At 58.1% G+C, this 27,313-nt stretch overlaps 6 protein-coding genes across 8 annotated transcripts; 1 reads left to right on the top strand and 5 right to left on the bottom strand.

Annotated features, from left to right (window-relative positions):
• Positions 1-61: 61 nt before the first annotated feature.
• Positions 62-1,840, bottom strand: COMMD4 (COMM domain containing 4). The gene is made up of 8 exons (XM_010717211.4): positions 1,702-1,840; positions 1,545-1,616; positions 1,384-1,449; positions 1,202-1,241; positions 978-1,097; positions 651-731; positions 283-459; positions 62-174 (listed from the first exon to the last, which is right to left on the bottom strand). Exons 1-8 carry the CDS (start codon positions 1,702-1,704, stop codon positions 134-136), a joined length of 600 nt encoding a protein of 199 aa, XP_010715513.1. The 5' UTR covers positions 1,705-1,840; the 3' UTR covers positions 62-133.
• An 853-nt stretch (positions 1,841-2,693) lies between these two features.
• LOC100543573 (zona pellucida sperm-binding protein 3) lies at positions 2,694-5,108 on the bottom strand. The gene is made up of 9 exons (XM_010717213.3): positions 4,717-5,108; positions 4,386-4,504; positions 4,211-4,314; positions 3,864-4,041; positions 3,666-3,786; positions 3,484-3,575; positions 3,098-3,228; positions 2,937-3,026; positions 2,694-2,863 (listed from the first exon to the last, which is right to left on the bottom strand). Exons 1-9 carry the CDS (start codon positions 5,089-5,091, stop codon positions 2,733-2,735), a joined length of 1,341 nt encoding a protein of 446 aa, XP_010715515.1. The 5' UTR covers positions 5,092-5,108; the 3' UTR covers positions 2,694-2,732.
• Positions 5,109-7,017: 1,909 nt separating this feature from the next.
• LOC100547278 (zona pellucida sperm-binding protein 3-like) lies at positions 7,018-10,382 on the bottom strand. Its single transcript, XM_010717214.3, has 8 exons — positions 9,990-10,382; positions 9,028-9,146; positions 8,851-8,954; positions 8,524-8,701; positions 8,318-8,438; positions 7,569-7,660; positions 7,241-7,470; positions 7,018-7,174 (listed from the first exon to the last, which is right to left on the bottom strand). The coding sequence occupies exons 1-8, from the start codon at positions 10,380-10,382 to the stop codon at positions 7,068-7,070; spliced, it is 1,344 nt and encodes a 447-aa protein (XP_010715516.1). The 3' UTR covers positions 7,018-7,067.
• A 763-nt stretch (positions 10,383-11,145) lies between these two features.
• LOC104912761 (protein PML-like) lies at positions 11,146-18,230 on the bottom strand. The gene is made up of 8 exons (XM_085233672.1): positions 17,832-18,230; positions 16,971-17,449; positions 15,751-16,331; positions 13,956-13,996; positions 13,320-13,563; positions 13,010-13,068; positions 12,608-12,737; positions 11,146-12,107 (listed from the first exon to the last, which is right to left on the bottom strand). Exons 1-8 carry the CDS (start codon positions 18,015-18,017, stop codon positions 11,386-11,388), a joined length of 2,442 nt encoding a protein of 813 aa, XP_085089798.1. The 5' UTR covers positions 18,018-18,230; the 3' UTR covers positions 11,146-11,385.
• Positions 18,231-18,378: 148 nt separating this feature from the next.
• STOML1 (stomatin like 1) lies at positions 18,379-21,307 on the bottom strand. 3 transcript variants are annotated; one of them, XM_010717216.4, is made up of 7 exons: positions 21,160-21,307; positions 20,916-21,022; positions 20,662-20,811; positions 20,110-20,313; positions 19,784-19,976; positions 19,147-19,332; positions 18,379-19,049 (listed from the first exon to the last, which is right to left on the bottom strand). In XM_010717216.4, exons 1-7 carry the CDS (start codon positions 21,305-21,307, stop codon positions 18,847-18,849), a joined length of 1,191 nt encoding a protein of 396 aa, XP_010715518.2. In that variant the 3' UTR covers positions 18,379-18,846. The 3 variants fall into 3 exon arrangements, with proteins under 3 accessions (XP_010715518.2, XP_010715519.2, XP_010715520.2); XM_010717217.4 differs by having other exon boundaries at positions 19,147-19,329; XM_010717218.4 differs by having other exon boundaries at positions 20,110-20,301.
• Positions 21,308-21,422: 115 nt separating this feature from the next.
• On the top strand, positions 21,423-25,470 carry PML (PML nuclear body scaffold). Its single transcript, XM_010717215.4, has 8 exons — positions 21,423-21,550; positions 22,043-22,152; positions 22,646-23,198; positions 23,275-23,855; positions 24,057-24,109; positions 24,235-24,297; positions 24,374-24,584; positions 24,676-25,470. Exons 2-8 carry the CDS (start codon positions 22,107-22,109, stop codon positions 24,756-24,758), a joined length of 1,590 nt encoding a protein of 529 aa, XP_010715517.2. The 5' UTR covers positions 21,423-21,550; positions 22,043-22,106; the 3' UTR covers positions 24,759-25,470.
• Positions 25,471-27,313: the final 1,843 nt, after the last annotated feature.

Here is a 27,313-nt window from a genome sequence, read left to right as displayed (position 1 = left end):
AGCGCCGAGCCCGCACGGCCCGAGAGCCCCGTGGGCAGGAAGAGGCTGACAGAGCTCGGGCTTCGCTCCCGCACTTTATTGTGCGGACATAACATATACATTATATGTGTGACACCACCGCCGGGCCGCGTCCTCACAGGAGGGTCTTCATCAGCGCCTGGGCCTGCTTCAGCTCTGTGGAGTGGAGAAGCTGTGGCATGGAGTGTTGTTCTGAGGGCCTGGAGAGCCCTGAGAGAAAGGATGGGGCTCGCTCCCTCAGCCCCAACTCCACTCCATCCTCACCTGCCAGCAGCACCCGGAATTTCTCCGCTGACACGGCCATGGGCACGGCCTCGGGCTCCCCATGCTCCCGGTGCCGCACACGCAGCAGCAGCTGCACCAGAGGTTCACCCACCTCCTGCAGCTCACTGGAGCTCAGTGTATAATCCACCCGCCACGACACACTATCCAGGCGGCTCACTGCAGTGCAGGGCTGTGTCAGTGCCCGGCCTGGTCCCATGGCTCAACTCGGCCAGGGCAGCACAGAGCCAATGCATCACCCTTGGATGGGGACATCACCAAGGAAGAGACTCTCCGCCCACCCCCCCCCCGTCCCCACCCCCGCCTTGCCCCTAAGGGTCGCATGCCAGCAGTATGAGTGGGGCACTCACATCGGAGGCTGCCAGCCCTGAGGCTGTCCTGCAGAGAGCTCTGCTTCTCCTCGTAGGAGCGGCACAACCCTGTGGCGTGTTCTGCCCGAGAAGGACGATGGGAGAAACAGTGAGAGCCTGCTGCTGCTACCCCCAGTGCTGGGGCAGCCAAACCTCAGCAGGGAGGGAACAGGGGAGGGCTCAGAAAGCCTGGGAACAGACAGCGTGGACATGAGAGGACAGCCAGCATTGTGCACTGCTCACTGTAGGACTGGGCAGGGCACAACAAGGCAGCACTTGCTGCAGATGTGTGGCTGCAGGGTCCCATATCCCCATCCCACGCCCCACCTTTGGGCAGTCCCAGCTGCTGCAGCTCGCTAGACAGGGATTCACCATCCACATTGTGCTTGGCTGCGTTGGAGAGGATGAAGTCGAGCACAGCAATTGCAGCCTTCACATCACCTGACTCTGCAGGGAAGAGGGGGCTCAGCTCAGTGACAGACAGACAGACCCCTGTGGGAGGTGGCTGCCTCCTGCAAGGCTCCCAACAGCAGGAGAGGAATGGGGCTCACCGAGCTTGGCGTCCGACGTCAGCTTCAGGATCTTCTCATACTGCCAGACAGAAGCACAGGTACTAATTAATTATACAGTAACATACCTCTTTCCATCGGTACTACAGCGCTGCATAGCACTGCAATACTATAACCAAAGCAGGGGTTTGGGAGCTTGCATGGTTCCCGGCGGGAACACTCACATCGATGGCCTCTCCCAGCAGCTCCCGCAGCACCTGGGCGCAGATTAGCTTCAGCTTCACCGAGGACTGCAGGGAGAATCAGGCTCAGCACCGCGCCCGGCTCTGCCGAAAGCGGGGCCCGGCGCCAGGACGGACGGGGTTTGGAGGGGAAATCACTTAACGATTCGGGCCAGCACGCTGATCTCGGCCAGCACCCAGTCGGGGCAGTCCAGGTCCCCGCAGAACCGGAACCGCTGCGAAGGAAAGGAGCGCTCAGAGCCCGGCGAAGCCCCGAGCAGCCCCCAGAGCCCCCCTCTCCGCCGCCGGGCCCGCTCCCACCATGGCGCTACCGCTCGATTCCCACAGGTTCCGCCTCCGCGACCCGGAACCGATACCGGGACCCCGCAGGGCTCCCGGCCCCGCCCACCGCAAAGCCCCGTCTACAGCGAAGCCCCGCCTACTGCAAAGCCCCGCCCACCTCAAAGCCCCGCCCACCACAAAGCCCCGCCGCGTTTGGGCTTTACTCTGCAGTCCTCACCCAGGTCCGCGCTGTTCCCGCGCCCGCCGGGAGGAGCCGCCTCGAGGCTTCAGCGCGCCGCGGTTTCAACTCCCGGGGCTGTATTTGGTTCCTCTGTCTTTATTTCGTGCTTGTGCCTCTCTATGCTTACCCGTCTTTATTTTCAGCTGCAGCCGATGGATGCTCGGCTCGTTCAGCTTCTCCCAGCCGCAGCTCTGGCACTCAGCTCGGAGCCACTCTCTGCTCCAGCAGCTGCGCTCCAGGGCCCTCATTCGATCACGGTGGCAGTGGGAACTGATATAGATGCACAGTGTGTGAACAGCGAGGGCAGCAGCTCGGGTTGAGGGGGGAACGAAGCTGCGCGGAGCTGAAGGGGCACGGGTGGGAGCGGAGCTCTTGAACTCGCTCGCTCGCAGCAGTCTGGGGGCACAGGGGTTTGGGACTTGTCCCAGCCGGGACCCCATCCTGTATAGCAGATCCCTGCGCCCACCCGGCTGGTTTGCGACCCCCAGAGCCCAAACAGGGCATGGAGACGGATCCTCTGTGCAACCGTTGTCCCCTAACACGTGGTGACTAGAGGCTGGGGACACCTCTAGGGCCACCCAACCACGCGGTCTGAACCCAGTGGTACGTATGGAGAGCCACCAGGGCAGAACTGGGCACTGGGAGGAGCTTGAAGCCCTGCTGGGGCGTCCCACTGCTGGCAGTGCTCTATCTCCATTGCAATGCAACCCCCAACCCCGAACCCAAGTGGTGGAGCTGGGGACTCTGCTACTCCAGAGCCACAGCGGCGCAAAGGGACAGCACGACACAGTTTCTCTTTTCCAGGCTTTATTCACGGCTCGCCCTGCACTCATGCCGCAGCTGAGGTTCGGGTGCAACTCTTGAGTGCAATACCCACAGCCACCCCAATGGCAGCCAGGGCTACAGCCATGGCCACGCACAGCAGCCCTATCTCCACGCTGGACACTATCACCTCTGCACCTGCAAACCCAAACCCAGCCGTCAGAGCAGGGCACTGCAGCCACCCCACAAGGGCACAACCACAGGGACTCACCATCACCATCCTCCTGCTGCTGTCCCATGGCTGCTGACTCGGCCAAGAGCAGCACGGGGCCAATGACCACATCAGCTGCAACCTCTTTCCCTAGGAAGGATGGAACCATGAGCTGTGCTCCCACCTTCCCGGGTCTCCCCAGCCTTACCAGGGGACCTTACCAGCATCACGGCGGAAGCGGCGTCCATGCCATCGCTCCATGGGGTTGAGCCTCCGGGAAAGCGCAGGCGGCTCACAGTTGCCCGTCTCACAGCAGCTGCAGACATCCCTGCTGCCTTCCACTGGCACCCAGCTGGAGCAGGACGACAGGACTGTTACCAGTGAGTGGGGACCCCCGGCAACCTCCCCTCCCCTCCTGCCCAAAGGACACCAAGAATATTGACAAACACACGCTGGAGGAGTGTGAGATGGTGCCCAGCATCAAGTAGCTCCTCATCCACCACCTTCCAGACCCACAAAGAGGGTCTGTGTCCTGTGTCTGAGGCTTGGGTGCTGGCCTCTGAGTTGGAGTTCATAAAACAGGCTGATTTGTGCCACAGCTACTCACGTGTTTCTAGCCTTATTGAAGGAGCAAGCCTTGTTCTGGGGGTCTGGGCCTTGGTCTGCTGGGGTCACCTTCAGGTGGCAGGTGATGTAGATCTGTGGGAAGGCAGAGGAAGGGCTGGGGATCTCTCCCTAGGGGCAGCCTGGCTCAGGGTAGGTGTGAATGGACACAGCATACAGCCTTACCAGGTTCCTGGTGTCCCCTGCAAACCTGAAGACATCGATCCTGAACCGCAGCACATCCTCCCGTGGCCGGGGTGTGATGAAGGCAGAACTGGTGTCATCCACCCTCCCATCCACTAAGCACCTGGACATGAGGCAGATGAGGGGGTGGGTTAGCATCCCGCTGAGCCCCCTGAGTGTGGTGACCCCCCCCAGGCTCACCCGTTGAAGTCAATGATGGCGTAGTGGGGCGAGGAGTCACCGTCAGGGCTCAGGGCAGCCACACAGCTGTCCACAAAGAGCCGCAGGGGCACATGGCTCTCAGTGCTGACTTCAGCCTGGATGTTGAGGATGTCGCCCAGCTGGAAGCCGGTGAAGGGTCTCTCTGTGCTCCAGTCGTCTGCAGGGCAGGGTGGTGACACGAGGGGGTGAGAGAGGGGACAGCGGAAGTGATGGCCAGGGAGCAGTGTGGGTGATGGCTTTGGGACAGCTGGGTGCCCCAGTTGGGTAACTGGGAGCTGTGCCACATGGCACAGCCCTGCTGGTGTACAGGGTGCCATCCCACTTACCGCTCATGAGGCGCAGGGAGAACACCAGTCTCTCCTCAGCTGACAGTGCAGAGTTGAAGGGGGACCAGGTGGGCCGGATGGCATTGCTACTCACATTCTCCCTCCTGGCAAGTAACAGCGTCAGTACTCAGCTGGGCACTGATGTGGGGGGACAGTGAGGGTGCAGAGTTCTTACCTGGGGTAGTGGCACTCGATGGGGATGACAGCAGGGTTGGTACGGATGATGACAGGGTTGCTGGCAGGGCTGGGGTCGTAGTTGATGAGCGTGCGATAGATGAGGGCATCTGGCGTCACCTGGGCAGGAAAAGTGCACAAAGTTGGCAACGAGGCACCGAGACCTCCCCCTCCCACCCACCCGCCCAGAGCTGTCCCTTTCCATTGGGAAATGCGAAAGAAAAAAAAAGGGTAAAGCACAGAGGGTCTCCAGCCGTAAGCACAAAGCAGCTCTGGGGGAAAAAAAGCTCCTGTCTGGGAGGAAACCACCCACCTGGGGTACGAGATCTCACCTGCACGACGCTGCCACACTCGTGGAGGCCAGCGGCGAAGGTAACGGTGTTGTGCGCAGCGTTGAGCGAGGAGTGCTTGCAGGCAGCTGGGCCCAGAGTCAGGTCGGCAGCGTTGATGAGACGCCCGGTGCCAAAGAGGTCCCTGTGCACCGTCACCACCAGCTGTGCCTCTTGGCACTGCACAGCCACCGGGTGCGAGCCGGCCACGGCCCGTGAGTGTGCCTCGGCCCCATAGGACCAGGCAGAGGGATCCCCTCGTGCTGTCCAGGAGAGGTCCCAGGGCGTGTAGGAGCCCACCCCGGCCACCAAGCAGCACAGGAGCCCCAGCACCACGCAGCCGCCTTGCATCCTGCCTGCTGCCAGCTCACCCAGCATGGGAGCTAAGGCAGCTCCGCTGTGCTTTATATCCCTTGTCCCCCTGTGCTGGCTGCACGTGAGGATGGGGAGGCAGAGTCATTTCCGGGGTGCTGTGCCCCCCATCCCAGGCTGCCCAAGGCGAGAGAAAACATCCTCGTCAGCCTCTTTGGGGGAATTGTTTAGAAAACTCAGCAGAAGCCGGAGACGGGGAGACGGGGACAGAGCGGCTTGTTTAGGTTTTTGCCTGGTGATAAGGGGCTTTTCAAGGCTCTTGGGGAGGTGATGCAGTGGGGGGAGGGTCAGAGGTGGGGGCTTTCCACCACCCCCAGCTCTGCCCGGAGCCATTCCAGATGCTTCTGCCCTGTGGCCCCTCCATAGCATCCCAAGTAGGGGCTTTACGCATCCCACTTCTCACCGACAGCACGAGTGCAGCCGTGCTCAGCCAGCCCCATCACACCCTACTGCAGCACTCTTGCAGGGCTGGGCCTGCAGCCCACATTAGCCAGCCCTGCCCAGCAAAATACCCAGGGCCATCCCTTAGCAAATGGACCGCTGCTTGAAACTCAGCCCCACGTTCTCAGCCCCTTCTTTGTGTCCATGTCTTTTCCCCACCATGCCCTGTGCACGGTGACACAAAGGGCGTTCTGCTCTGCACCCCAAATCCTTCCCCACCTTTGTGATGCCCTTAGCTAGAAGGGAGCTGAAGTGGACCTCAGCTGGCCCCTAGGAAACAGTTGCCAGCCAGAAACCCCACTGAATTTGACGCAACACCCCAAAAGCACGATGCACATGCAAGCATGCTGTATTGCACAACCTTCTGCCCTCCTGCTGACTCTCTTCCCCATGGAGCAGGTCAGGACTTCTCCTCGGTGTTTAGGATACCTTGAGATTGGTGCTTGCGTAGAAATGCCAGGCATTCCAGCAGGGAGCCTCTGTCTTTGGGAGGACATTTGGCAAAGGCACCCACGCTGACGGCAGATAAGGGGCAGGCGCTGCTGAATCAGTAAACAACGGCTGGGGAGCACAGGGCGAGGGCAGGAGCCCTGGCTGGTGAGGAGGGGGCAGCTCAGGGGCCCCTCTGGAATGAGCAGCGAGAAGCCCCTCGAGACACAGAACTGGGGAGGTGCTCGTCTTAGAAAAAGGGAAATTCTGTCCTGACTTTATTCCAAGCAGAAGATGGCTTGGCCACAAACCAGCATGGCCAGGAAAGAGGGCAAGCACAGAGCTGGAGGAGGCAGAGATGAAAAGTCCCAGGGCAAGCCCCGAAGCAAAAAAATTTTCCCCACATTATACAAAAGAGACTTAAAAGCACAGCTTGTAACTCAAAGCTGCATGTCGAGAAGAAGCCAGGGACTCTGCTCAGGAGGGGATGAGGGCTGTTAAGGGGAATGCCACCCACAGGTGCAAGCCAGAGCTTTGCTAACAGTAGAGAAAGTCTATTAGGAACAAGGCTGGCAGAAGAAACACAGAAATCCTTCCTCTTTCCCATCATAGCATGCAGGGGGTCTGTTTTGCACCTGGCAGAGATCATCTGCTCTCAGGTTTGGAGCAGGAGCACCCTGCCTTGCCAGCTGCTGCACTGAACAGAACAGCCCCAGCTCCATAGTGCTGAGAGGAAAAGCCTGTTTCTGTGGTGGTAATGGGAGGTGGGGGGGGGGGGGGGGGGGGGGAAGAAGGGGAAAAGCAGAGGCTGAAATTCCAGTCTCTGCTCCAAGGACTGTTTACACATATCTATATGTAACAAGCCTTGGATGAAATGCATAAACAGTCCTTGGGGCAGGGACTGGAATTCCTGCCTCCCTGCAGCCCAGGAAGAGCCAAACTTTCTCTGCACCTCTCCAGCCCCCCCTTAACAGGGACCCCCATCCCACCAGCCCTTACTCACAGGATGGACAGCATGAGCCAGAACCCCCCTTCAAGCCCCAGGAAGTCTCCCATTGTGGGTCATGTTTACTTTTTATTGGATATTAGAAGCTAAAAGTTCAGAACACAATTCAGACAGGATTGCTGCGTGTCCGGCAGGCAACCAGGGCTCCCAGAGCAGCAAGGAGTAGGACGGCCAAGCCAGCAGCCAGCCCCAGCACCACATGGCTTCCAGCACCTGCGGAGGAGAAGCCAAAGGTGGTGAGAAGCAAAGATGGGCCCACACCCCATCTTCATTACCCACCTGCTGAGGGCACCCTGCCTGCTGGGTGCTGCTGGTGGCCATGGATGAGCAGAGGGCCGAGCATCACATCTGCTTCTCCCAGTGTGGGTCCCATGGGCAGCTCTCTGTGGGATCGCCTTCCTCTGTGCTGATGGGATGTGCTGAAGGGCTGCAGGGAGCGCCGTGCTGTGCCACACCTCTGTGTCTCACAGCACGAGCACACAGCCCGTGTGCCCTCCACGGGCGCCCAGCTGGAAGAGAGCCTGGTCAGCAGCCTGCCTGTAGCAGGGACCCCATTGAGCTTTGGGGCACGGGACGGGCAGCCCAGAAGCACATCCCAGCTACTCACAGCCCGCTGGGTTTGTGGAAGGAGCAAGCCTTGTTCTGAGGGTCCGGAGGTTGGCTGGCTGGGGAGACCTTTAGGTGGCAGGTGATGTAAAGCTGAGAGACCAAGCAGCAGGGTGAGGTGGTCATTCACACACACGGCTTCCCCATGCCCTGTGAGGGACCACTGTCTCCCTGAAGCACCCCAAACACCGCTGCTTCTTTCAGAACATTGAGTGCAGCCATTCAAATCTAACCTAGGGGAGCTTGTCTTGACCAGAAACATTACCCAAGGGGGAGCCTGTGGGCTCACAGGACTACAATCAGAAGCAGTAACACCCCATCCATGTGTTGCTACGAGGGAAGAAGGGGACAGACTCTTTAACAGAGTCTGCTGAAGGGTAGGACAAGGGGGAAATGGATTCAAACTAGAAGAGAGGAGATTTGGATGTAAGGAAGTTTTTTTTTGTTTGTTTGTTTGTTTTTACACTAAGGGCTGTGAGGCACTGGCACAGATTGCCCAAAGAGGCAGTGTTGCCCCATCCCTGCAAACACCAAGCTCAGGCTGGAGGGCTCTGAGCACCCAATGTGCTGTGGGTGGGTGTCTCTGTGCATTGCAGGGGCTGCACTGATGGACCTCATCAAGGTTCTCATCCAACTCAAATGACTCTATGAATACTTCCCCAACACAACCCCAACAAAGCTGCACTGACCCACGCCATGGCATGAGGTTGGACAACATCTAAACAAGGGAGTTCACTATCTTGGATTTACCAGGCTGCTGGAGTCTCCTGCAAACTTGAACACATCTACTGCAAACTGAAGCACATTTAGTCGGGGCCTTGGGGATATAAAAGTTGAGGTGGCATCATCCAGCCGCCCATCCACCATGCACCTAGGTACAAACAAAGGTCATCCAGGTGACTGAGAGCCAAGCCTTACAAAGAGGTGACCCAAGACCAGGGCACAGGAGCTCTTACCCACTGAAGTCAATGAATGCATACTGGGGAGAGGAGCCCCTGTCTGGGCTAGGGGTGGCCACGCAGTTGTCCACAAAGAGCCTCAGAGGCGCGTGGTTCCCCACACTGACACTGGCCTGCATGTGGAGGACCTCCCCCAGCTGGAACACAGTAGAGGCCCTCTCGGTGCTCCAGTCATCTGGAATGAAATTAAGATGTTTCTAGTGCCTCACTGCTCACACACGAGGAACCCTATGGGGACAAGGCCCTGGGGCTGCCAGCCCTGCACCAACACCTGGGGAGCTCACCCATCCCATGCACCAGGGGAGACCCCTCCTCCAAACCTACCATTCATAAGGTGCAAGGAGAAGAGCAGCCTCTGCTCAGAGGAGAGGGTGGAGTAGAATGGTGCCCACGTGGGCTGGATGGCGTGGCTGCTCACGTTGTTCCTCCTGGGGAGTGATGCTCATGATCAGAAGGCTCTGCAGCTGCAGGAGGGCTTGGTGCCCATCCACATCAACTCACCTTGGGTAGTGGCACTCAATTGGAACCACAGCTGGGCTGGTGCGGATGACGACGGGGTTGCCAGCATGGACTGGGTTGTAATTCAAGCTTGTGCTGTAGATGAGAGCCTCAGGGGTGAGCTGGGGAGAGGCAGATTGCATTGTGCAGTCGCCAAGAACCCTCCTCCTCCAGCCACACAAGTGGAGCCCCACAGCCTCTCCCAGGAGATAGAGCTTTTTTTCAAAGCAGCTTCATGCCACTCCGTAACAATCAAAAGATCAATGCGGTGGAATGGTCATACAGGAGGTGTAATAACAGAGGGACTAATGCAATGGAAAGGTGTTACAAAGAAAAAAGGAAAGTGCTCACTGTCCCTGAAGGTCTAGGCTTGCAGGGAAAACTCCACAAGGGAGTGATCTCCAACCAGAGATCCTCCTCCAGTGGCAGTCAATCCTTGAATGAGGTCAAAGATAGGTGCAGCCAGGCTCCACCTGTGCTCCCAGGGCTGACAGGGTTCTTTCCCCAGGTGCTCAATCAGTGGTTCAGGCTGTGACTCAACAGTTAGCATACACATGCTCTAGCAACAGCAGGCAGCACCCAGACTTTCCTGAACTCACTATCAGCTGCTGGGGCTCTGCAGCCTTCAGAGAGGAACTGAGACTCCCAGCTATAAGGAAAACCTTGTAATTGTTTCTTCAAGCACAGAGCCCAACCACTATGCTCCATTAAGTGTTGCATCAGAGACACCACCAGCCTTAAGAAGCTTTAGCAGCACCAAGCCTGCCCTTAGCTATGTGAAGCAAGGAGCACTTAGAGGGCTGGCTGCTGCTTCCTCTTTAACTTTGCTTCCAACCCTTCTAAACAAAAGGGAAGAAGTCGCCAGAACTCTCCAGTTAAACACCCAAAGGCTCAGTATCCCTTGCTACACAGCACCCCAAGGTGCAAACGAGGAGCCAGCCCCCACCCATGGCCCCCAACCTTACCCTGAGGGTGCTGCCGCACTCGTGCAGCCCAGCCGTGAAGGTCACCACGCTCTCAGCAGCATTCTGGGCTGTGGCCGGGCAGGCAGCCGTACCCAGGGTCAGGTCTGCAGCCCGGACCAGGCGCCCGGTGCCAAAGAGGTCCCTGTGCACCGTGACCACCATCTGAGCCTCCTGGCACCACACAGACACGGGGTGCAGTGGGGACGCAGCCTGGAGCTGGGACACGTCCACCCACGCCCATGGGGAGGGCTGGGAGAAGGCATGGGGCTGCCCCAAGGACTGAGCCCCCCACAGCTCCGTCTCCCCTCGGAGAAAGCCCCAAGAGCTGTAGGCAGCCCCCACCTCCAGGAAGCAGCAGAAAAGAACAAAGCCCAGGCAGCTTGCGAGCCTCATCCTGCCTGCCAGAGCTCAGCATAAGGGGTGGGGGCTGCCCAGGGCCTTTTGTAGCCCTCACTCCCATCAAAGACAATTGGCAGCACCCAGTCCCCTGGGGATGGTGTTAATTAGCTAACGAGGAGCTGGTGTCAAACGTGCTGTGCAGCTAACTGCAGTTTCTTTTTAACATCTTTTCTGGTAATAAGCAGCCCTGCAAGATCTCCCAGGGGATGTGTCCCACCTCCATATACCCTGCCAGATCTGTTTGAAAGATGGGCACAAGTCTCCCCTTTTCTCTGATGCAGCATTTCAAAATATACCCCAGCGTTTAAGGGCAGATTCAGGTCTGGAAATGTCTTATCCCTTTACTAACTTGGGATATCTTCTACAGGCCAGGTGTAGATAGTTATCTTGTCTGCTTTTAGCTTGGAGAAAGCTCTGGGGAGGCTGTGATTGCCCTTGGCCACGTCACTCAGTGTGACAACTCCAACAGCTGTTGAGCACCTCCAGGGACAGTGACTGCCCCACCTCCCTGGGCAGCCTGTGTCTATGCATTATCACTCTTTCAAAGAAAAAATATTTCCTGATACCCAACCTGAACCTCCCTTAGCACAACTTGAGGTGCATCACCTCTCATCCTATCACTGTTACCTGGGGCAGAGACCAACCTCCACTCTGCCACGACCTCCTGTCAGGGAGTTGTATTGAGCAGAGGTCTACCTGAGCCTCCTCTTCACATTTAACATGGGAATGGGGAGTAAAGCAAAGTATTTGCAGCAGGTGACAAAGAAGAGAAACAATTTATTTCATCTGCATGCATACACAGAAAGGGCAATTAAGCTAATTGCCCCATCAAGCAATGGCCTGGCTAGCATTGTGTTTGGAGAGCACCATCCTGTGTGCTCACTTTGGGCATTCGTACTGCAAACCCAGGTTGCATCCCACGCAGGGCAATGGAACGCGTTTAGTAAGGACTACCGTTCATCTGTCTTGCTTAGTCTTTGTGGCCTCCAGCAACCCATCATGAGGCCTGGCTGCTACCCGCCAGTGGCTGCTGCTGGAAGTAGGCCTTGATCTTGCTGAGGTGACGGACCTTTTTCTCAGAGGAATGCCTGTGGGCATTGACCAAGGCACACATCTTGGCGAGACCCCTGGCGGGGTCACACGCGAAGCAGGTACGCAGCTCGGGGAGGCCGATGCCATGGGAAGCCAACGTCTGGGCCGAGGGCCGGCTGAGCAGCCTCTTGTCCAGCAAGGGTTGCAGGGACACGAAGGACTCCAGGTTGGCAGGGCTGAGGAGCTGCGTGAGTTTGTTCTGCAGGTCGATCTCCAGGACATCGCACAGGTCCTTCACGGCGCTGGCGCTCTCCAGGGTGCTGCAGTTGCTGAGGTCCCGCCACAGCAAGTTGCCGGCCAAGTTCTTCAGCTTGCAGCTTTTCTCCTCGGGGACCTTCTCCTTTATTAGAGGTAGAACATCCAGGAAGCCATAGACTGTGGACAAGAACTCCTCTTTCTTGCCAATGGCCGTCAGAGTTTTCAGAAGGGTGGGAAGGGGCAGTGACCAGAGACTAAAGGCAGCCAGGATGGGCCTGTGGATGGTGCTGAGGTGGCTAAGCAGATCCCTCAGGCCCAGCTCATAGCCATTAGTTCTGGCTGTCGAGTTGGGCAAACTCATCGTGGGCTGAATGAGGACTGAGAGCATATTCTCTTTATCAACCACTGCCATCTGAATGACTTCATTTTCTGGAGAGGATGAGGGAAAAGCAAAAGAGGAGGAGAGAGGAAAAACAGGGAGAATTAACCTCTTACTCAGCACGGAAATAAAACATTGAGTCACTCAGCCTTTAAAAGCCCCCTATCTGTCTCAAAACATGAAAGCAAGATCTCTTTGGGGCTCAACAGTTGTCCTCTCTCTCTTACATCACCAAGGCTATGACAGAAATGTCTGAACTTCATAGAATCATAGAATCATTAAAGTTGGAAAGACAACTAAAATCATCCAGTCCCATGCCTGTAACCACTCTAGACCATGTCCCACAGTGCCACATCTATCATTTTCTTGAAAACCTCCTAGGACAGTGACTCTACCACCTCCGAGGGCAGCCTGTGCCAATACCTCACTAAACTTCCCAACTTCTGCCCACCCCCAAATAAATCAAAAGTGATACTGCCATACGTGGGGATCTAAGCCAGCTTCAACAAGGCATACTCATTACAAAAGACATTCACACTTAGGATCTTACTCCAAATCTTAATGTCAAAGAAGATCACGTATCCTTGTCCCACATCCAGTGTGTTCTGGAGGCAGATGGGAAGGTGTGGGTTGTCTCTGCCAGTGCCATCCTCGAGCATATCGTCTAGCAGACTGGGGTCCTGGAGGAGCAAATGACTAGCTTTTAATAAACATCTCAGGAAGAACCATGGTAGCAGCTCAGGGTGTTTGTGCGTCCTGGAGGTGACCAAAGGGATCTATTTAAAACTAACTGCTGGAGGACTTGAAGTGACCTGCTTGGAACCTTACCAAGTAGCTTTCTGCTCTAAGATGACAGGAAAGATGGGGCTATCACAGAGTTGAAGAGTTTTGACAAGGATATTTTGTCCCTCAGGAAGGATTTCAGAAGTTCTTTGCCAGGATCTTAACTCACCAGCAACTCCTCATCCACGCTGTCCTCTTCATCGCTGCCCAAGTTGAGAAGGTCACTATCTGCCCAGAGAGAAAAGACATATCGCCTTTGGAACACAGGACTGTCTGACCTGCAGTGAGCACAAGGGCCAACTGACCCCCTGTCAGCATCATCAGCTGAGCTGAGGTGCCATGGCCAGTCAGGGAGGTGGATGGGGAGCAACCATCTGAACAAGAAGATGCACTGAGACGTGATATCCTCTTGGGAACTTTCTGGGGATGCTGCAAATTGCCCCCAGAATCCACCTGATGCTTGCAGGAGCACTGTTTACCTGAGTCATGCATCTCATCACTGCTGTCTGGCACGATGTTCAGCAGGCAGCCTTCCCTGCTGGCAGCCATAGTGGGTGCAGAAAAGCTGGTCTGGGGTTGGGGCAAGCAGTTTGGTTCCTGTGGCACCACTGATGTGCTCCACTCATTGTCGTCTTTCTCAACCTTTATCACCTTTGAAGGAAGTTGCAGCGTGGTGGTGCTTTCATCTTTCTTCCTCTTGACAGGGGTGGAGGTCAATGGGACCTAAGTGGGCAAAACAGAGCTCAGTGAGCATCTCTGTGTGGCCAGGGATGTCCTTTGCCGCCAGAGCACAACCACACAAGTCCGAGGGAAAGGCTGAGGATCCTCAAGGCACTCATTTTTGAACCCAAGGGAAGAACCTCAAGGTAATGACACCAAGGCAGGCACAATGATGCATGGTCCTGCCACTGCCACCTTGCTTTGGTGAGCAAACCCAGTGTGCCACCCAGTGTGCCAGTCTGGAGCTGCGATGGGACCACACAGGGACCAACAGAGGACCCGAGGCAAGGGGTGGAGGTGGAGGCAATGAATAGGAGATACAGGGGTGCTGGAGATGTCGTGGGGAGCCCTGGGATCTGGGATGGCTTCTGGTGTGAGCAAAAAGCAAATCTCACCTGGTGGGAGCTTTCCGTGGTGGCTGGAGCAGGGGCAGCTTCTGAAAGAACAAAAACACAGCGGGATGAGGAGGGTGAGCAGTGCTGGAGGTGTCTGAGAGTGATGGGTGCTGCAGAACCCTCTGCAGGAGGTGCAGGTGGCTGTAGGGCCACGTCTCCTCTGCTGCCACGGGGATGATGGAGCCGCGAGCAGCCCTGTGCCCCACTGGGAGATGTTGCAGAGGCCAAACTCAAGGCTGGGCTGGTAAAATGCTTGCTCATCCAGCTGCCCACGTGTGCTGGAAAGCTGAAAAGGCCATTAGTAGCATCATGCAATGAAATTGCTGTGATTCGGTAGCTGGGGACATGCCGTTCCACCAGCCCAGCCCTGTGTTCCCAGCACTCCTGTGCTCTCCAGCAATGCTCAGGCTGTGGCCGTGGACATGTTCAAACCCTTCACAGAGGGAAGTGGGATGCAATTTTGGAAACTCTCAGGAAAGCCCTTTTGGGCTGCGACACCAGCAAAAGACAAATGTTCAGCCCAGGAGAATTTTATTGGCACAGCAAGTGAGGTGGGGAGCTTGGTTCCTGCAGCGACTTTCCATGTTTTTTTTAGGCATCCTGGTTTGCAGATAGAGCCCAATCCTCACTGCATCCACCTGGAGTATCATTGCACACCATTTCCCCTCACTTCTTCCTCCGCTTCCTGAGGCCAGCAGTGTGCTTCCAGTCTTGCTTGCCCCTGCTGGGATGCTCCTCCTCCAGCACTGGGCTGGGGGCCTTGGGTGATGGGGACCTGGCGAGGGGCTCGGCAGCAGGGGGAGATGCTGCAGGACCCCGATTCATTTCACTCTGCTGTGAGGTTCTGGGGCAGAACAAATCCAGCAGGTTGGAGGGCAGCGAGGGCTCCTGTGGGATGGGCACAGACCTGGGGTCCTGAGGCCTTGGTTGTAGCATTTTCTCCATTGAGGAGATGATGGCACTGAGGGAGCGGGCCATAGAGTGCACCCCACGGGACAGGGACACCAGGTGTTTGTTTTGTCTGCGCTGAGCCTGCAGCAGGCAAGTGGTGACCCCCAGCAGCTCATCTGTGTGCTGCAGGTGTGCCCTGGCCCAGCAACCAAAATCTTCCTGCAGGGCGGCCAGGGAGGCCTGGAGGCTCTTGGGGGGAGATGTGGTGTCCCCAGCAGCACTGAGAGGCGATGCTGAGCCTTCCTCTGCTCCTTCATCCCACTGTGCAGCAGGGGTGGGTGGTGTGGGGGGTGTGTCTCTTCCGGGGCTACGGGGCTGAGGCTGCAGGTCGAGGGTTGGGGTGCTGCTGTCCTCGGATGGTGTGTCCTGCTGGGGGACAGCGGGACCTGCTGTGGGGAGCGGGGCTGAAGGGAGCAGGAGAGGGAGCTTAGCAAGGACAGCATGGATGGAGCACTCAGCAGATGGCAGCACACCGGGGCCCAGGGACAGAGGTGACCTGTGTGCATGCCACACTTCTTGGAGAGGACAAGTGGCCCTCCTGGCCACTGTCCGCAGCAGCCTGCACGCTCTGCACACCCACATCCAATGCCACTCACCTCCCCCAGCCCAGGGCACAGATGACTTACCATCCTCCCTCCCCCTACAGTGCACCCGGGGGCTGGCTGCACACAGTGAGACCACCATCGCTTTGGCAGCGAGGAAAGCAACGGTGGCATCCCAACCTCGGAGCGAGGGCAGCAATCACTGTCCTCCAAGTGGGAGGAGACGTGAATCCCAGTGTACGACACCCAGCCTGCCTTTTGGCCTCCACCCAGCTCTGCGGAGCAGCGTGCCCACATCTCACCTTGCAGCCCTTCGATGCACTCAGTCAGCGCCTGCAGCCTGGCACGGCACTCGGCAAAGTCTTCGTGCAGCGCCAGCTCCCCATCCGCCGCCGGGCGCTGCCTCCGCAGCTCCTCCAGCGCATCCTTGACGAAGGGCTGCATGTCCATCACCTCCTGCTCCGTGGCATAGAGGCCCATCTTCTCCACCAGCCTCTCGCCCGCCTCCATCCTCCGCAGCACGGCCTCCACGCGCCACAGCTCCTTCTCCAGCTCCTTATGGCCCTTCTCCTGCTTCCTCCCCACCGTGGCCAGCAGCTCCTCCTCCTCGCGCCGGATCAGCCTCACCAGCTGCTCCACGCGCTGCCTCACCAGCTCCCGCACCCCGTGCCCCGCCGCCTCCAGCTGCGCCGCCTTCTCCTGCAGCGCCGCATGCGACGCCTCGAAGCCGCTCCGCTGCTGCGCCAGCTCCTGCCCCAGCGCTGCCAGCTCGTCCTGCCGCAGCCGTGCCTCTGTGCTGACGTCGCAGTGCTGCCCGCTGTGAGCGGCGTCCAGCAGAGCGCAGATGCAGCACACTGCTCTGCAGCACTGCTTGCAGTAGATGCTGTCAAGGTGAGAAGAGGCGGAGCATCCGAGATGAAGGAAGCAATGTAAGAACAGAAGGAATTATTTACTCAAAGGGCGGTGAGGTGCTGGAGCAGAGTGCTCAGAGAGGTGTGGGTGCCCCATCCCTGGAGGTGCCTGAGGCCATGGATGGGGCTGTGGGCAGCCCGATCCCATGGCAGGGGCTGAAGCTGGGAGGGCTTTAGGACCCCTTCCATCCTATGCCATTCTATGAACCTCTAATTGTATGATCATCTGTTCTTAGAATCATAGGATGGTTGGCTTGGAGGAGACCTTAAAGCCCAACCAATTCCAGTTCTCCACCATCAGCTGGCTGCCCCCCACGAGCTCAGGCTGCCCAGGGCCCCATCCATGGAGATGACCGAATCTTCGGTCACCTCCATGGATGGAGCACCCACAGCACCTCTGGGCAACCTTAGACATCCCACCCGCTGCCTTCCTGGTCTCCAGCAGCCTCCTCATCCTCATCCCATGCCCTCCTCTGGCCCCATCAGCAGCCCCGGTGCTTCCTCCCTGCTCCCCACTGGTCACTGCAACTGACTCCCATCCAACTTCTCCGTCAGCAGAGGGACAGAACCACCTCACTCAGCCCAAAGATGAATGACAAGAAGTTCCCTACCTTAGAGTCTGCTTCTGGTGGGTCGGGATGGGGCAGGACAAGCTGCTGGTCCTCCTGGTGCCCTTGAGGAACTCCTGCGGTGATCCCACCCTGATGTCCTGAACCCTCTTGGCCTCGTGGTTCTCCCGCTTGACGTAGCGCTGGTGGGTCTCGAAGCACTTTGTGCACAGGAATTCCTTGCACTCTGGGCACCAGTACTCACTGCTGCTGCCACAGTTGTCACACAGCAGCTCGGCCCCACTGACCACACGCTGGTAGATGCTGAGACGGGCCTGCAGGCTGCTGAACAGCACGTTGTCCACATCGGGGATGCCATCAGGCTGCGGGATGGGTGTCTGGCACACGGGGCACTGCCCTATAGGTTTGTTCTCTCTCAGGCAGCCCAGGCACAGCGTGTGCAGGCAGGTGAGCAGCTTCAGGTCGGGAGATTCCTGCTGGCAGCCCTCGCACAGCAGGAACTGGAAGCTGTCTTCCAGCGCCTTGGGGAGGAGAGGGAGCAGACAGAGCTTCAGAACTCCCATCATGGCACAGGTGAGCGGCCACTTCCTGTGGGGCGCTGGTTCTCGCTCAGCACTTCCCCACCCCATAGCACAAGGGGACGCATTGGCAGCGTTGGCGGGGTGGGGATGGGATGGGATGGGATGGGATGGGGGACACCCACCCGCCCTGCCACCCGGTCCCCCTCCCTGCCGCCACCCCACTCTGCAGCCCCACGTGCCCATCGCACCCACTCCATGAAAGCCCTCCAAAAGGTCCCAGCACAGCCCCGTGCCCACCGCCCCGTCGGGCACAGCTCGCTGCCGCCCCCCGTCTCCTCCCGCCCCACGGCCCCACCGCCCCCCGCTGCCGGCCGGGCCTCACCGGGACCGCGGGTTCGAGGCCGTCCATAGCGTGGCACAGTCCCGGGGCTTCCCCCGCCTCTCCCGTCGCACAGTTTCGGTTTCCCGGTGCTGCAGACTCCTCCTCCGGGCGGGCCCTATATCGACTGCCGCCCGGAAGCCATTTCCATGGGAGGGGCTGCATCTCGGCTCCTCTCCATCCTTCCATCCACTCCCCACTGGTGGCTATGGGACCACCGTCAAGTGGAGACCATGACCAAAGGAGTGGCAGCCCTAAAAGGACTGTGACTGAGGGGGAACATCACCAAACGGGGTACCCCCACCATCGACCGGTTGGGGTTACCCAGAGCAGAGATGCTCTCACCTCTGGGTGCTGAGCATCCCCACACAGGCTATCGGTAGGAATAGGGAAACTGAGGCACAGCTCAGTGCAGCGGGGCATGGGGGAGAGCCTACAGAATCACGGAATGGCCAGGGTTGGAAGGGACCTCAAGGATCAAGAATCTCCAACCCCCCTGCCGCACGCAGGGCCACCAACCTACATGCAGGGCCACCAACCGAAGCCATCATCCTGTTACTACCCTTAGAGTATGTTTATTGGGATAGAAAGGAAGCTTACAAAATAAAAAGCTACGGATACATGGCTGGACGCAGCCCCATGCACACAGTGCAGAGCTCACATCACACAATGCAGAAACACAAATCAACGCCATCACTTCTTGTGTTGGGACGGGCAACTCCTGGCTGCTCCTTCCCCAGATGCCACCTCTGCTCCCTCCCCAAAAGGCAGCAGCTGCAAGTACCACACGGCCCAAAGCTGGGGTGCCCACTGGATGCATTGTAGGCAAGGGGTGAGAAAAGACAAGCACAATGGCAGCTGGAGGGGCTCAGCCAAGGGGCGATGCCTCCATTGCCTCAGTTTCCCCGCTCAGGCCTTCACCTGCCTCCTGTCATCCCACGGGGAGGGCAGGCAGCATCCTCACCACGTTCTTCTGCTGTCCCCCACCTACAGACACACACACAGGGACACGCTTGCTCTATCTGTGCAGCTTCACGGCCTTGAAGAGCTCCTCCAGGCGGAGGGCCAGCTGCAAGTCACCCTGCACCCGCAGCCGCCCGCTCATGTAGGCAGCCAGGGGCCGCAGCTCGCCCAGCATCAGCTCCTGCAGGTCCTCCTCTGCCACTTCCAGCACCACATCAGGGTTGCCCTGGGGCACACCGCAGCCAGCCTGCCCGCTGCCTGTTGGACACGGATGGGGTGAGAGGGAGCAGCTGTGAGCTGGGACGCCGACCATGAGGAGATCCCATAGAGCACCCACCCCACCGTAAGACCCCACCTGAGGAGAGGTCTATGAAGAAGGTGCTGCGGGCACCGCCGGGCAGGATGATGTCCACCTGGTAGGATGCTCCCATCTGGCTCACCAGAGCCTCGGAGAGGATGGGCTCCACAGCTGAGAGCAGTTCGGCCACGCTGGGCCTCCTCCTGGGGGGGTCCACCTCGCTCACTGTCACCACGCTGTCTGCTGGGACAAAGGGATGGAACAGGGGACACCTTCAGGATGAGCTCTGCTGGTCCACAAAGACCCCCACCACATGGCACTCCCTCCTCCAGCCTCCACCAGACCCCCATAGCTTTCGTTCCCTTGCTTGCCCCAGTCTTCCTTAGCCAAAATTAATGAAGGGATGACACATCCGGAATAGTCACACCGCAACCACAGAGCGCATTTTTTCCTTCTTAGGAATAAGCAGGGGCCTGAGCCGACACGTGCGTCTTCCTCCCATCCCCATGACTCAAAGCACCTGGGGAAAAATCTCGCTGTCACTTCCCACCCCTTCTGAGAGCCGTGCCAAGCTCTAGCTTGAAACCTGAGCTGCCCCCAGCCTATCTGTGCTGTGCTCACAGGGTAGTGGTATCTGCAGGACTTTGGCTCCTCCTTCTTACAGCCGCTGGGCTCAAAGATTATGGACTCCTACCTGCCTCTGGGGCGCTGGGTGCGCTGTCAAGGAGGTGGGAAGCCAGCTGTGGGGGAGAACCCTCCAGCACTGGGGCTACGGCACCCAGAGGTCCCAGCAGGGCATCCCGGGGGGGCTGCAGCACTGCCTCCATCGTCAGCTCCACACGATCCACCTCCAGTCCCCAGGACTTGGTCATGTCATTGATGTCCAGCTGAGGGAAGAAGGGAAGAGAGGTGGTGGGAGGCCAGAAGACCACGGAGACAACAGATCCCACAGCTCAGCGTGCCACTGGTTTAGACATGAGGTGTACCCCCCACTCAGGGAACACCGTGAGCCATTCTCACCAGCAGCTGCTCTCCGATGCGTATCTTCTCCCCCTGGATCTCCCGCAGGCTCTTCTTGCCCAAGGCCTTGGCCATGGCGCTCTGTGCTGTCATGCGAGTGGCTGCCACGAGGTCCTTCACCACCAGCACGGACAGCGCGGGGTCCCACACACGGAACTGCACATCAGCACCCATGGAGAGCACGGCACCATCCTGGGAGATCAGCTGGGAGAGGGGGTCAGGGTCTGCCCCACTGCACCCCACGCCCAAACCTTGTGGGAGCCGAGGTTCCCTCTCCCATCTCTTTAATAAAGAAGCAAAGCCAACCCCAGTGATGACATTTGGGCTATTCAGAGTGACAACTTCCAGCCATTGCTGAGAGACATTTGGATACGGACTGATGTTTTGGAGATGTCTCCACTTGGGAACATCCATTGACCAAGATATGGGAGGTCATCGGGTGCCTCCCAGCCCCGGGGCTCACGGCTCCCAGCCCTGTGACACTCCTTGCCTCACCATGAAGATAGGCAGAATGCTGCTCTGGGTATTTGGGATGCCTCAAGGGTGGCTCACCTTGCAGGGGGGCACATTGAAGGCCCGTGTTCTCAGATCCACACGCTGCCAGTGGTCAATGAAGGGCAGCAGCAGCACCACACCAGGGCCCTGTGGTGCACGGAGGCGGCCCAGGCGGAAAATGACCATTCGTTCATAGGTAGGCACTATCTGGGGGTTGGACACAGAGACAGGGACAGGAGTAAAACGCCAGGCACTGCCTACCCACAGAGCACGGGCTGCCACCCTGCTCCTCACCTGCTCTCCTCCCTTACCTTCAAGGCAAACCAGCCTGAGATGGGGAAGGTGAGGAGCATCAGTAGGAAGACCAAGGAGGTGATGATCCCATGGCAGATCCAGGACAGCCAACCCTGGGAGGAGTCTGAAAGGGGGGCAGGGAATGTGCACCCACCAGCGAACCCCACCCAGGCCGAGTGAGAGCACCCGGCCAGAACAACAACCTGCTGTAAGCTCCAGAGGAGAAGAAAGCAGCATCTCCCCTCTGCAGTCGGGACTCACCTGCAGCATTCCTGGCCGGTCCCAGTGGGTCTGCCTTGGATCCGAAGGAGAAGAAGCCCTTCTGTGCACCGTACAGTCCAATGCTGGACTGCTGGAAGCGGTCAAAATCCCCTAAGGGAAGTGCCTGGTATCCCGACCTGCTGAACATCTCCCTGCTGCAATGTGCAACGCCGAGAGGGTAAAACCCTACAGCCCTGCCGCCGTGCTGCAATAAAGCAATGCTGTCTTGGTTTTCCTTGCTGGAGCCTCAGTCCGGCCTGGGGTCGGGGAGTTCCATCCTCCCGGCGTTTCCTAGATGAGGATGAGGATGCTGCGGAGGGGAAGGAGGGAGCTGCCGGAGCTTCCTGGTCCGCCCCTCATGACGGCAGAGGGACGCAAGGATCACGGCGGGGTGAGTTTTTCCGGCGGGTGCAATGCTCGGGAAACACTCTGGCGGCCTCGGGGAGCATCGCGTCCTCTGCCGTGCTCATACCTCGGGGGGATCCGGAGGGTCCCGCATCCATACGGGGTCCCCTCCACCCCATAGGAAATAGGGAAATAGATATTTTTTCCCAGCAAATCCCTCTCCACGCGGCCTTCTCGTGCCGACAAAACAAGCGCTCCTCCATCTCGGCAGCCGACAAAAGGGGGTGGTACGCTGTGGTTGTCTGCATCCCCCCCACAGCATCACCCTTTGGGTACCGGCATTCCCCCCGTACCATCACCGTACGGGTGTCTGCATCCCCCCCCCGGCAGCATCCCCCACGCGACATTCTCCCCCTCAGTGCAGTGGGATGGCAGGAACGGGACGAGTGGTACATGGGACCCCCACGGGACCGTGCCCCGTCCCGAATTCGTCCCGTCCCGCCTTCTCCTATCATCCCCGCCTTCCTCCCTCCCCCAGCTCCTCCTTCTCCCCACGCCGGACTGCAGAAACGAAAGCGAAGCGTCCGGCCCAGCGCCCCGAAATGCCCGGCAGCCCCGAAGCCCCCCGAACCTCCGGACCCCAAGAAGGTAAATAGGGTCCCCCCGCCGCCGTATGCCTGCTCCCCGCTTATTACTACGCGGGGAGGCGGGCAGGAGGGGGTGGGGGATAGGCAGAATGGGACCCCCCCAGTAGGCTCTGTGGGTGGGTTGCACGCGTGGTTTGGGAGCAACGGGGGCACAATCAGGATGCAAAGCTGTTCTTCGGGGGGGATACAGACAGTGTGGAGGGAGGTGGCAAGGGGAGGCACCCTGCTTTGTGTGGGGCTCGCTGATGGGCTGGGGAGAGCTGTGGGGGGCTTTGGGGACAGGGCTGGCGGGAGCACCTCAGAGGCTGGAACCATGTGGTGGGGACACGATTTGTCCATTCTTGCGTCCCCCGCAGCAAGATCCGGAAGGAGCAAAAGTGAAAGGAAAAAATCAATTGGCGCGCTTGGATTCTCCCCGTGTAGCCCCTAATCCAACACTCCAAACGCACAGAGCTCATTTCTTCCTACTTCTCCCGCTTCCTCTTCCTACCCAGATGGCCCTGCTGCCAAGGAGCCGGGGACCGCACCCGGACCCTCGCGGTGCCCCACTCCCTCTGGGCTATTGGGGGAGGGCGACTTCCAGTTCCTGCTGTGCGAGGGCTGCAAGCAGGAATCGCTCAACCTGAAGCTGCTCACCTGCCTGCACACGCTGTGCCTGGGCTGCCTGAGAGAAAACAAACCTATAGGGCAGTGCCCCGTGTGCCAGACGCCCATCCCGCAGCCTGATGGCATCCCCGATGTGGACAACGTGCTGTTCAGCAGCCTGCAGGCCCGCCTGCGTATCTACAGGCGGATCAGCAGCGGGGGGCTGAGCTGCTGCCGGTGCCGGCGGGAGGCGGCGGCCATGTGGTGCTCAGAGTGCGAGGAGTTCCTGTGCCCGGGCTGCTTTGAGGACCATCAGTGGTTCTTTAAGAAGAGGAGCCACGAAGCCAGGAAGGTGGAGGAGCTGAGAGCCGAGTCGGCGCATCGCTTCCTGGAGGGCACCAAGAAATCGTGCAGCCTCTTCTGCTCCAGCCCCAGGCACACGGAGCAGGGCCACGTCACCAGGTGAGCAACGCAGCACTGTGTTGTGCCCCTGCGGATGGGGATGCGGTGCCAACCGTGCGCTCCTCTTTCCCGCCAGCATCTTCTGCAGGAAGTGCGAGAAGCCGCTGTGCTGCTCCTGCGCGCTGCTGGATGCCCAGCACTCCTCTTTCTACTGCGACATCCGCACAGAGATCCAGCGGCAGCAGGACGAGCTGGCAGAGCTGGGGCAGGAGCTGGCGCAGCAGCGGGGCGGCTTCGAGGCGTCGCGTGCAGCGCTGCAGGAGAAGGCGGCGCAGCTGGAGGCGGCGGGGCACGGGGTGCGGGAGCTGGTGAGGCAGCGCGTGGAGCAGCTGGTGAGGCTGATCCGGCGCGAGGAGGAGGAGCTGCTGGCCACGGTGGGGAGGAAGCAGGAGAAGGGCCATAAGGAGCTGGAGAAGGAGCTGTGGCGCGTGGAGGCCGTGCTGCGGAGGATGGAGGCGGGCGAGAGGCTGGTGGAGAAGATGGGCCTCTATGCCACGGAGCAGGAGGTGATGGACATGCAGCCCTTCATCAAGGATGCGCTGGAGGAGCTGCGGAGGCAGCGCCCGGCGGCGGATGGGGAGCTGGAAGTGCACGAGGACTTTGCCGAGTGCCGTGCCAGGCTGCAGGCGCTGACTGAGTGCATCGAAGGGCTGCAAGGTGAGATGTGGGCACACGTGGCCAGCAAGCACCTGGTGCTCATCTTCCTGCCTCCCCAGTCACTCTCCGCATCACTCTCCCTGTGATGGGACAGCTGTGTTGCTTAATCTCCCTGCTTCTCCAAAGGCTCCAAAGCCACTTGGCCATCACAAAATGCTTCATTCTGATCCCCCTTCCCAAGCCTTGCCCTCTCTCTTGCAGGTGGCACTCCCCAGCCGGACCCCGTGGTGGAGGTGGCTCTGGAGAACAACCTGGTGAGACGTCTGTGTCCTGTCCCAGTACGGGGATGGCTCCTCACTTCCCCTATCTGCAAGTCTTCCCCATACCACAGAGCAACTCCCAGCTTTCCCATAACCATTGCTCTGCTCTCTCTGTGCAGCAGGAGGAGTCTCTGCAGCACAGCAGCCAGGATTTTATGCTCACCGACATGGGGGTGAGCACGGTAAGGAGCACCCCATTGGGGTGGGAGCTTTTGGGACCCGGAGAGGCCACCCCGTTGCCTGATGTCCCCTGTGCAGGTGTCCCAAGCCTCCACACGGTCCAAGCGGTGCCAGTCTCACAAGGATAAGAGCAGCCAGATCTCACCCAAGCTGCTGAAGCTGGAACGGAATTGCAGTGAGCCCAGCTCGAGCCAGTGGGATGGCAGAGGGGGGCCCAGCACCTCCACACAGAGACACAACGGCTGCATCCCCCCCTCCAAGGCCAGCAGGAGCTGCACTCGGGATGCAGGTGGGTCGTTACGGGGTCCCCTATAATGAGAGCGATCAGGAGCCCAGGCTTTGCCCTCTGGAGCTTCACCTCCATTCCATTCCTTCTGCAGAGGATTGCAGCATCGTCATCAGCTCGGAGGACAGCGAGGAGGACACGGTGATGTGCGGGACATCAGACTTCACTGCTTTCTGAGCTGCAACCCCATCTCTCTCTGCTCTGGAAGGCAACAAAACCCCCCTAGTTTTGCCTGCAGGGCCCACGTGGCAGCATCTCCAGGGGCAGAGGGCCAGCTCTGGGCTCAGGTTTGGGCTCTTCTCTGAGACATTCACAAATTCAAGGATGTAGGAACCTGAAACTGTCCCCAGTATCACTCTCCAGCAGTGCTTTAGCAGGAGCAGGACTTCCTCTAAGACATGGAGGTGGATATGGAGGCTACTCACTTTCTAAACTTCTCTTTCTGCTTAAGCTTCAAGCTGTGCTCAGATAACACAAAGCTCACACTGCTGCAGGGAGAGCTGCTCAATCTATCGCTGATAGCACTTCCTTCCATAAGACATTGATGTCGAGCCCTTCCACTACCCCATTCTAATACAGATTATCACAGAGCTCTCTGGGAAGATTATTCCCAGCTAGAAAAAAAAGGAAAAAAAAAAAAAGGAAAAAAAAAAGAAAAAACAAACCCACAAAAAAACACAGTTTTCTTATGAAATTCTTATCTGCACGCTCCAGTGCTGCAGTCCAACAGCCAGGCAGAGGGCAGAGGCTGTGAGATGGGATCGCTGCTGGGATGGCCCCACCAGCAGCATCATTACCGGCTGGCTTAGCATCCGACAGCATTTTTTTTTTGTATCAACACCTCATGCAAAAGTTTCTTTGTATTCAATAAAGGCGTTTCCAGATCAAATCCCCCTTCGTTTGCCTTTGCTTTCCCCGCAGTGCGGGACAGCCGCCACCAGATGTCCCCTTCGCACAGCCGCTCAGCACGTGCTCTTTGTGGCACACGCGTGTGCACCCCACTCGTGCACCCTGGTGGGCCTTGAGCCCCGTGCAACCCTCCTTCTGCAGCGGGGGAATCCGCGTCTCGCTCGCCCTGGAGATTCTCCAGTGTCTCGTATAGGGTTGTGCTCAGCCTTACGCTGCAACAAGAGCCACAGCCGGAGGAGAGCCAGGCCCATCTGTTTGCTGTCACTTGGCCTCATCAAAGCCTTGTAAAACAATAGAGGGGGCAATGGGCCGCAGGAGCCAGATTTGCCATCTTTAGCCCCGAGCTGCTGTAAAACTCACCCAGCAGGCACGGGGCTCTGCTGGCATTAGGCGCTGAAGGGCATGGGGTACCCTGGTGTGAGGGGACTCCCGAGCTGCCATCAGCTCCCACTCCCGAGCACATCCACCCAACCTTCAGGCTGAGGTATGAAGAAGAAAGGAGTTTTCTTTTGTGCTAGCAATAAATAAACTTCCCTGAATTAAGCGAATCTCCTGAAATGATATATAATACGCTGCTTGCCTGATTGGCTGTTATTAATAATGCATTGCTCAATCTAAACCATTCATAAAATGACTCCCTGCTAGCCCTCAGCAAAGTGCTTTGGGACTTGGTTTAAAAAAAAAAAAAAAAAGGCAAGAAGGAGCAGCATAAATCCTTTCTGTTTATGAAAATGGATTTCTTCCCCCAACACTCATGCAAAACTAATTAGAGCCAAAGGGCCAGTTCCTCTGCATTTGATTATAGCCTGCAAGATCACTCAGCTTGGATGGCCGAGGTGGGGGGAGGTCCAAGGCAGGGGAGTATTTGCTCCAGCGAGCTTGAGAAAGGTTAACTGGGTTAGGTGGTTTTATTAAATGTTTATCCCTTCACAGCAAAACAGGTTTAGATCCCAGGGGGCACCAAGAGCAAGGGTAGGGTAGTCAGGATTCTGTTAAACATTTGGAGAAAGGTGATGCAAATTCAAGAGAGAAACCATATCACCTCCGGCCACGCTCCCAGCACAGAGAATTGATGCCCTCACCTGACCTGAAGGGGGTAAAATGTGGCTAAAAGCTAAAGAACCCAGGAGAATTCACACTGTAGGCTTGCTCTTCTCCTTAAATAACCAATGCCCCAGCACGGGGAGGAAGATTCCTCCTTGATGCTTCCAGGCAGCAGGTGGACATTATAGGTTGTAAACCAGCAAGCCCTCATTCAACCAGTGATTCCTCCAGCTGGGAGGCTGCTCTCACCTACGCCATGGGAGCATGCACGGATCAACACCAGCTGAGGATCTGGCCCTCGGCACAGCTATTCACATGTTTAAGTGCTTGCAAAGTCAGAGTGTCTGGGGCTGAGCAGGCTGAAAGCTCCGGAGCCATCTGTCCAGCCATCCATGTACCCATCCATGCATCTATCCATCCGTCCATCCAAGTGTCTGTCCATCCTTCCATCCATCCATCAGTGTACCCATCTGTCCATCTATTCATCCATGTACTCATCCATGCATCTATTCATCCACCCATCCACGTATCTGTCCATCCTTCCATCCATCCCTGTACTCATCCATGCATCCATCCATCCTTTTAGCCATCTGGCAATCCATTCAGCCATGTAACCATCCATGCATCTATTCATCCATCCATCCACATATCCATCCATCCATCCATCCATCCATCCATCCATCCATCCATCCATCCATCCATCTACCTACCCATGCATCTACCCACCCACCCACCATCCTACCCATCCATCTATTCTTCTGTCCACACACACATCCACA

Source organism: Meleagris gallopavo, chromosome 12 (assembly GCF_905368555.1).
Source record: "Meleagris gallopavo chromosome 12, MGAL_WU_HG_1.1, whole genome shotgun sequence".
NCBI lineage: Eukaryota > Metazoa > Chordata > Aves > Galliformes > Phasianidae > Meleagris > Meleagris gallopavo.
The sequence above is the reverse complement of the archived record's forward strand: the minus strand, read 5'-3'. Positions and strand labels throughout refer to the sequence as shown.